Genomic DNA, 9697 nt, shown 5'->3' on the forward strand with positions numbered 1-9697 from the left:
ACTCCAGAAAGTGAGATCTGAGGATCACAGTTCAAAGCACTGGGTAGAAAAGTCCTTGAGCCTTTTTTTTTTGGCCAGTCCTGGGGCTTGGGAATCAGGGCCTGAGCACTGTCCCTGGCTTCTTTTTGCTCAAGGCTAGCACTCTACCACTTGAGCCACAATGCCACTTCTGGCCTTTTCTGGTTATGTGGTGCTAAGGAATTGAACCTAGGGCTTCATCATGCAAGGCAAGCACACTACCACTAAGCTACATTCCCTGCCCCCTCATAAGACTCTTATTTCCAAAAAACTACTAAAAAAAGCTGGAGGTGGTGCCTGTTGCTCAAGTGGTAGAGTGCTAGCCTTGAGCACAAAGAGTCCACGGTCAGTGCCCAGGCCCTGAGTTCAAACAAAAGAACAGGGATTTTGTCTAACTCATCTCGATATAGCCAATGCCTGTATAGAATTCACCATATTCTGACTGTAGCTGAATGAATGAGTTAGTAAAGGCTGAGCCATGGCCACAAACCACCCATTCAGACCTTTTTTGAACATCTACTCTGTACAGGGCCTGGGGCCATATAAATGAATAAGACCTCCCAAAACGTTAAGGATATATGAGTTGCTATGCAAGTCCAGAGAAGAAGCTACTAGTCTAGGGCATGAGTGGATATAGGAAGTTGAAAGGACTTTGCTAGGTGAAAACTGGAAAACAAGCAGAGGAAAGAGCAGAAGAAATACACAGAAACAGAGATGAGGACCATGCAGAGTCACAGTTGTGGGAACCAGATCAGGCTGCCCACCACTGGCTGTCTTCTGGTATGGCTGGAACCCTGTCCGGGTATATGCTCTGCTCACCAGACCACTGCTGAAAATTCCTGCCTTGTGTCTTACATGAGCCATTTCTCACTCCCACTCTGGGCCCCAATAGTCCAGGTAACCCAGTGCCCAACATTTCACTCTCTAGACTATACAGACTTCACTTCTCTTTGATCCCATCCCAAATCCTCTACTCCTTAAGACTCCAGTCAGAGTTTGTACCAAAATTCTCAGCATGGCCTGGAAAAAAAGGCCCAGAGCATGTCAGGAGAACATTGTGAGGACAAAGAGATGAGAGAGGCTGGAGAAATCAGCAGTCAGGCTGTGAGAAGAGGTCCTAAAAACTCACGTGAAGGGTTATAATGGAACTAGGATTTTAACAAGAAGGGAATCAAGGGAGAGGATATCTTCTTCATATTTTTTCATCTTGAGATAGGTTTGAATTTCCAGAAAAAAAGTGCAAAAATAGTCCAGCTCCCTATAGAGCCTTCACCTAACTTCCTTTCTGCTTACAGTAATTGAAACCAAGCAATCAATATTGGTATGATATCAGTTACTTGTCTCAGCCTTTTTTCTTCTGTCATTTTCTGGTTTTCTCACTGATGTTCTTGTTCTGCTTCAGGACCTCAACTCCACTCAGCTGCCATTGTACCTCAGTCTCCTCCAGTCTGTGTAGAGGTTCTGCAGTCTTTTTTTTTTCCTTGTGTAACCTTAACATTTGTGAAAAGCTCTTGTCAGCTGTTTTCTAAATTGTTTTTAAATTTGAACTGGATACTTTTCTGTGTCTAAACTGAAGATATGCCTTTGGCAGAGTTACCAGAGAAGCATAGCTGGAACTTTGTTAGCATGTGATTTCAGGGAGTTCACAAAGCCATTATGCTTCATATCTGATGATGTTAATTTTTTTTTTAGAAAATAAGGTCTCTATTTTATATAGTCCAGGCTGACTTTGAACTCATAATCTTCCATTTCCCTCCAGAGTACTGGGATTACAGGTGTGTGTTACTAAATCTAGAACTGTCATGTTAATTTCCATCACTCAGCCATGTCTGTCTCATTTCTCTACTAAAAAATTGTCTTTCTCTTTGTAATTAATATAACTTGATATTGGGAGTATAGTTTAGTAATACAGTTTTGTCTAATATGTGCAAGGCCTTTGGCACCAATGTTTATGCCAGGAAAAAATACTAAGTATCAGCTCTTCCAGTTTCCACAGCCCCCCAAATCAATAAGCCAATTCCTGGAGAGAATAGAGGAATCTCCCCATAATATCTCTCTCCCTCCCCCACCTCTTTCTTCCTCCCTCCCTGCCTCCCTCTCTCCCCCTGTCTCCTACCAGTCCTGGATGACTGGAAAACCTTGACTACTGATACATCACCTATAGATGATTGTTACTTGTAAAATTTTTATTTGAATAGTGATTTCCTATTTCTCGCATTCCTTTTACATTTATTACTTAGGGTCTATTATAAGAAAAAGCTGGGGGCTAGGAATATAGCCTAGGGGCAAGAGTGCTTGCCTTGTATACATGAAGCCCTGGGTTTGATTCCTCAGCACCACATATACAGAAAAGATCAGAAGTGGTGCTATGGCTAAAGTGGCAGAGTGCTAGCCTTGAGCAAAAAGAAGCCAGGGACAGTGCTCAGGCCCTGAGTCCAAGCCCCAGGACTAGCAAAAAAAAAAAAACAAAAAAAAACAAAAAGCTGTTCTTTCTTCCCCACTTACATATTTATTCAAATATTTACTTGTATCACTATGAGGTCATGAATATTCATTTATTCTATGGTTTATTTCACTGCTCAGATTGTTCCAGCTTGGGCTCTGTTGTTTGGCTCCTGTGTCTTTTCAATCTGCCCATCACTTTGAGAACTTCTTTACTTTTTGATACCACAAGATGTTCTAGGCCCAATTTGATTCTGTCAAGAATGAAGAAACATGTATATTTCTCTCAGGAGCCCTTGCTTCTTTCACTGGAGAATAGTATTTACAAACCAAGATCCAAGAAGCAAGTATGTTCTTTTCTGCTAAGGTGGTGGTGTTCTCAACAGACATACACATACATACACAAGCACATGCAGATACACTGCTCTACATTTCTGTAGCTCTCTGTGGGGTGGGGGAGAAGAACATGAATGAATGAATTCACAGCTACCTTGGAGGATTTTAAGTAAGTCCATTGCCAGGGAAGGTCCCTATGCAAAAGTGAATTTATTCTAGAAAATGGAAGGACCGAATGTAGGACAAGGTTCCTTTAACATACTAGATACAGCAGTCCTCTGTCATTATTTCTTAGTTTTAGTTACTGGCAATCAACTACATTCTAAAAATATTAATAGAAAATTCTGGAAATAAAAAAATCCATTGTTTTAATGAACCCTTTGTAGTATATTGTTATAATTGTCCTATTAGCTAACCAGAATAATTATAACTATATATGTCAATCTTGTACTATGCCTAATTAATAAATTACACCTTATTATAGGTACATATATAGGAAAAGACAGTGTATAAAGGGTTTACATTATACAGTTCCGGGTACCATTAGGTCCCTTGGAACATATTCCCCAAATACAAAGATTACCAACAAGTCACAATCCTGGCATAAACAAGGTGTACTTTTCTCTTGCCCTTTCAAAGCATCAAATCCAACTGATACTTTTAGAAAGTATTCCATTTACAGGCCTCTGCTCAGTGTTAGAAGAGGTACCAGGGGTAGAAGAGCAATATTTTATCAGTTGGAATTAGGAGCTGGGCAGAATATGATTATCAAGTAGGTGACACAGAAAGATACACAAAAGACTAGGATTAGGGCAGTCAGATGGCTTGATCAAAAAAGTGGAGAGTGGGTTTCATGGATGGAAAGAGCTTAGCTATCTGGAATGAAGACTGGAACACTCAGAACAAATCAAGAAGCTGTGTGAGGGGCTGGGAATACGGCCTAGTGGCAAGAGTGCTTGCCTCGTATACATGAAGCCCTGGGTTTGATTCCTCAGCACCACATATATAGAAAAGGCCAGAAGTGGCGCTGTGGCTCAAGTGGCAGAGTGCTAGCTTTGAGCAAAAAGAAGCTGGGGACAGTGGTCAGGCCCTGAGTCCAAGGCCCAGGACTGGCAAAAAAAAAAGCCGCGTGAAATAGAGTATTATGGAATGAGTCATAGGTAACGCAATTGGGCTGTAGTTGAGAGTAGGCCAGCTAAGACAGGACATGTCCTCACATTTTAGGGAAGATGATATGCAAATAATGAGGTTTACACTGAATAAATTGGATTTGAAGGATGATGGAGAGAGCAAACATCCCAAACAGAAAAGGCCACAGGACTGAGGGTGTTGATGCACTGCACAGTAAAGGGCAGGACATGTGTCTGCAATGAGAGGCTACTGAACAGCAGGAGGCACTGCTGTAAAATACACAGGGTATGAGACCCACTGAGGCTGCTATGAGAGGATGCAGGGGAGGGGACAGCACTGGGAGCCCAAGAGGGAAATGTCATGAAGGAGCTGGAGAAGAAGACATAAATATGAGGAATGTGTGACATAGGAGCTGGGGCTGAGGAGAAGGTACCGATTTGAGAAGTCACCTGACCTTCCTCTGGCATCCGGAGCAGATTTCTGGCTGGAAAGCAGTTACCCAGGTAAGGCTTCCCATCGTCCAGCTTGTATATTCCTGAGGTGGTCATCTCCCTGAGGGCCAGCAAGGACAGACAGTGAGGAGTAAGACAAACCAGTAGTTGCAACTAAACTCTGACCCCAGAATAGCTCGTGAGCCCACTAGGACCACTGTGCCCTGTACACCCTGCTTCTGGGGTTCCAGAGACACCCCCTACACATGCCCACTCTATGGCAGAAATGGGCTGTCCTTTAGTACAGAGGAGATGAGTCCTGGGTTTTCCTGCTCAGATCAGTCTAACCCTGGAATACTAGAAACAGCATTACCTCTTGGCTTATACAGACCTGGCTTGAATATTGGTTCTAGGAAAATTGTGTATTTGGGCAAGTTACTCTTTCCTTGGGAGCCTCCGTTTCCTCATGTGCAAAACTGTTGTAAGCAAACTTACTTTTTTGTCTTGTTGCATTTAAACTCAGGGCCTCACACTAGGTAGGCACTCTGCCACTGTGTTATGCCTCTCGCCCATTTTTTGCACTGGTAGGGCAAGGGATAAGTACACCTTATTTATACCAGGGTTGTGACTGGCTTCCTGCTCAAGAATATACCTGGGACTATGATCCTCCTATTTTGCATTTCCCTTTGTAGCTAGGAGGACAGGGGCATGCTACTGCACCAAGCTTCTGTTGAAATGGAGTCTCGTGAACTTTTCTGTCCAGCCTGGCCTAGAATGACAATCTACTTGTTCTCAGCACTCCAAGTTGCTAGAATTACTAGGCCTGCATCATAATCCCATTTTAATAGAGAAACTACAGGATCAAGTGAGAAAGGTAGCACCAAGTACATATTACATGCTCACTAAAGTCTTCTGTGTCAACTGAGTTTCAAGAGGAGACTCACATTTTAGGGAAGATGATATGCAAATAATGAGGTTTACACTGAATAAATTGGGTTTGAACGATGATGGAGAGAACAAACATCCCAAACAGAAAGGGCCACAGGACTGAGGGTGTTGGTGCACTGCACAGTAAAGAAACAATCAAATCTGCCTGGGAGGCTGCATGGGAAAGATGGTGTCTGCACCTGAAGGGCATTTGGAGTTAGGCTAGGAGCTCAGGTATCATCCTATAGATGACCGAGAGCCATGAATGAGAGCTGGGGAGAGCCATGGCCCAAAATGTGCCTTAAAAAGGGAGGTCTGACAAAAATAGCACTGGATGAAAGTGATTGGCAGCTGGGACTGTAAGAAGACCACTGTGGCAATGAGGGTCCATGCTAAACACTGAGTAACAAAAGCAAGACAAAAAGAACAGAAGGGAAGGAGAGCAGGAGAAAGGGAAGGCAAAGCAAAAGAGCAACAGATGAACTAGAAGTACAAACATTTATGTTATAAGCAAAGAGGAGCAGACCAGGAAAACTGAGAAAGGACCTGTAGAGAAGAAGAATTAAGGGGATCCCAGGCAGGGAGCTGTCAAGTAAGCCAAAAGAAGAGAAAGTTCTAGAAGAGAGAGAGAGCAGCAGAGAAGTCAGGCAAGACAAGGATCAAAACTAGGCTATAAAGCCAGGAGTTGTAGTTCATCCTGTAATCCTAGAATTTGGGAGGTAGAGGTAGAAGGATCATGAGCTCCAAGCCAACATGAGTTGTACAGGGAGTTTGAGGCCAGCTTGAGCTACAAAATGATAACTGTCTCAAAAAAAATGAACCAACCAAACAAACAAATCTAAACTTTTTGAGTTAAGAAAAGAATACTTAACTCTGTCACAATCTGATGTCACACCTTGTAAAAACCTACATTTTAATCAGGAGTTAGAAATACAAATGGTTATGGAAGTTGGCCAGACTGTGAATGAAGAAAGCTGGTGGGGGAGAGAAGGGCATAGAAGAGGAGTGTGTGTATGTGTGCGCATACAGAGTATGCACGCTGCAGGCACAGGGAGTCACACCCAGACATGGCGGGGCCTACCTCAGGAGGCAAAGGTAAGAGGATCATGAATTGGAGGCCAGCCTTGCTATGTAGCAAGCAAATGTCTCAAAAGCCATTGACAACAAAACCAGAGGTGGCTCCTATTTAGCCTTCACCAACCACACAGGTACAAATATGGGTCAGTGTTGCCAGATCTTCCCATTTTTTCCCAAGAAGCGGCCTTTTGCAGAAAAACTCCTGATTATTTGAATGCTGGTAATGAATCTACCATTTTGAAATAAGGTATAGGCCAAATCAATGGGGAATAGATTCAACCCACAGGGTACCTGTATTATTTTTTTCTGATTGAATTTTTTTTTTTTTTTTTTGCCAGTCCTGGGCCTTGGACTCAGGGCCTGAGCACCTTCCCTGGCTTCTTCCCGCTCAAGGCTAGCACTCTGCCACCTGAGCCACAGCACCACTTCTGGCTGTTTTCCATATATGTGGTGCTGGGGAATCGAACCGAGAGCTTCATGTGTAGGAGGCAAGCACTCTTGCCACTAGGCCATATTCCCAGCCCCCTGATTGAAACTTTTGATCTCATGGTATAAGAATTAAATAGTAGGTCCTATGCAGATAAACAAACCAACTTCCTTATTTAGATTTTCAAATTCAATAACAAATATTTCCTTCTCTCTTGAAAATGCACACTTGGGCATTACTAATGCATTCTGTATATCATCCTAGACCCAATGTTGCTCTTCTTATCGCATGTATATAAATGTTCACTGAGTGACACTTTGGGCTCAAAAACACTGCATCATCTCCCAGGTAGACTACTGTCTTCTGACTGAGTTCCCACTGAGCATGAAGGCTGGATGCCAGAGCCTGGTCCTGAAGGACCTTGGCATCCCATCCCCTAACCTTTCTAGCTATAGCCAGTCCTGCCCACCCAGGCTCTCTAGGTTATACTTTAATCCTAAGGCACACCATTCACATTGAGCCATCCCAGCCTTTGTTCTAGGTGTTCTTCTTGAAGATCCTTTCCCACCTTGTCATCCTTTACAATTCAATCCCAAGGCCACATTGGAGATCTAAGTTCCTTAAGTCTCGAGCACTTAGAAATTTCTCTTTAACGGGTTCTGGCCGTTCTCATATCTGCTTTGGGACAGGTCTGCACAATTTGAAGGAACAAAGTGGTGGGAATCTGTAGGCCCTTAGCTAGAGGAAGGGAGGCCAGGAAAAGACTATGGAACCGTGACTCACAGGATGGAGTGGCATTCAGTACAAGGCAAACAGGCCAGTGAGGACAGACGGGACCTACGTGTCTTGGAGTGACAGTAGGAAGAGAAACAATTTGGGGGAATGGGAAGCTTAAGTTTGAATTTAGTTTTTATTACAAAGAAAGCTGGCTCACTTTTTTTTTTTTTTTGGCCAGTCCTGGGCCTTGAACTCAGGGCCTGAGCACTGTCCCTGGCTTCTTCCCGCTCAAGGCTAGCACTCTGCCACTTGAGCCACAGCGCCGCTTCTGGCCGTTTTCTGTATATGTGGTGCTGGGGAATCGAACCTAGGGCCTCGTGTATATGAGGCAGGCACTCTTGCCACTAGGCTATATCCCCAGCCCAGCTGGCTCACTTTTGTCAAATTACTTATTTGTGCCTCAGATTCCCCATTTCAAAAGTGAAGATAAAAGTTCTGTGCTCCTAAGAGTTAGTAAAAATTAACTGAGACAGATATGGTGCTTCCTGCCTATAAACCTAGGTGATGGGGGGCGGGGGCAGAGATCAGGAAGATCACAGTTTGAGGCCAGTCTGAGTAGAAAACCCATGAGACCCCATTTCAACCAACAACATGTAGGCATGGCAGTACAATCTGTCCTCTTAGCAATATGGGAAACATAAATAGGAGGATGGAAGTCCAGGACTGCCCAGGCAGAAATATGAGACCTATTTGAAAAATAATCAAAGCAAAAATGGGTTGGAGGTATGGTTCTAGTGTTAGAGTAGTGGCTTATCAAGCACAAGGCCCTGAGTCCAATCAACAGCACATTAAAAAAAAAAAAGATTGATAAAAGTCATGAGCTCCTTCATGGGACTACAAGCCTCCAAGTTTACATCCAATTCATTGTCTCTCTTCCACTCTTGGGACCCAGCTCATAAGAAGGAAGGACCCAATAGACATGTATGAGCCAAATGAAGGATATAATGGCACTCCTGGGACCCAGGAGTGTATGTGTAACTGATCTAATTACTAGACTCCAGGCTCCTCAAGGGAAAGAGCACCATTTATGGTATTAAACAATCAGCCAGGAGTTGGCAGCTCATGCCTATAATCCTAGCTACTCAGGAGGCTGAGATCTGAAGATTGTGGTTGGAAGCCAGCCTGGGCAGGAAGGAAAGTCCATGAAACTCTGAGCTCCAATTAGCTACCAGAAAGCTGGAAGTATGGCTCAAGTAGTAGAGCACTAGTCTTGAGTGAAAAAACGAAAGGACTGTGCTCAGGTCCTAAATTCAAGCCCCAGGACTGGCACATGTGTGCATGCACACACAAGCGCGCACACACACACACACACATCCTTAATACAGTACCAGGCACATAACAGATTCCATATCTATCTATCTATCTATAGATACATAGATATATCTATATCACTATGGATTTTCTGATCTCTGATCTCCATGGCAAAGGGCAGGGTGCTATTCTTATATGTTCCTATGGTAATCATTCTTTTCCTAGTATACTACTTATAGCTTTATCATATTGGTTTGCTCCCATCACCAACCTCCTGTTAAGATTAGCACCCAGTACTCACTCAAAATACATTAGAAAGATTGTTAGCTAAGCAGATGGATGAGGACAGATTCATATTCAGTTGATCTGCCCTTCAGTGGAAATTCTATCTGCTATAGAGGTGAATGAAGGACTAAAGGGGTAAATCACTGCCTGGGAAATGTGAGAGATGATGGCTGTTGGAGAAGCCTCCAGTTCCTTCTAGAATATTGGGTCTATATAGTACTTACTTGATCTTTAACTCTGGCAATAACTCTTTGCTTTCCTTTTTCTTTTGTTTCTTGACCTGTCTCTTGACCTGTAAAATAGATATTAAATCTTTCTTAGTGTGTCACTCAGAGCTCTTGAATTTTTTTTTTTGTGTGTGTGACTGGGGTTTGAATTCAGGGTCTTGCTAGGCAGATGCTCTGCCACTTGATCTACCCCACCAGCCCTAACCTTTCTTTTCAGTTGTATCTTACTATGAGCCTTCTGGTCTAAAATGCATCTTTTCTGAGGCTTAGGGGGAAAACCATAAGGTAGAAGAAATAGCTGAATATGCATATGGATATATGAAATATATATTCATAAAATATACATGGACATAGATAGGAGACATGAA

At 43.1% G+C, this 9697-nt stretch overlaps 1 protein-coding gene across 3 annotated transcripts in view; it reads right to left on the reverse strand.

Annotated features, from left to right (window-relative positions):
* The window catches only part of Xrra1 (X-ray radiation resistance associated 1), a 52012-nt gene that overhangs the window by 40204 nt on the left and 2111 nt on the right, over window positions 1–9697 (reverse strand). For 2 of the 3 annotated variants that reach the window (XM_048361542.1, XM_048361539.1), the window contains exons 2-3: window positions 9327–9394; window positions 4382–4479 (exon numbers count right to left, since the gene is read on the reverse strand). In XM_048361542.1, coding sequence (XP_048217499.1) covers window positions 4382–4475 — 94 coding nt within the window. In that variant the 5' untranslated portion in view covers window positions 4476–4479; window positions 9327–9394. The remainder of the gene's footprint in view (window positions 1–4381; window positions 4480–9326; window positions 9395–9697) is intronic. The other variant, XM_048361541.1, reaches the window with a different exon arrangement.

Source organism: Perognathus longimembris, chromosome 13, assembly GCF_023159225.1.
Source record: "Perognathus longimembris pacificus isolate PPM17 chromosome 13, ASM2315922v1, whole genome shotgun sequence".
NCBI lineage: Eukaryota > Metazoa > Chordata > Mammalia > Rodentia > Heteromyidae > Perognathus > Perognathus longimembris.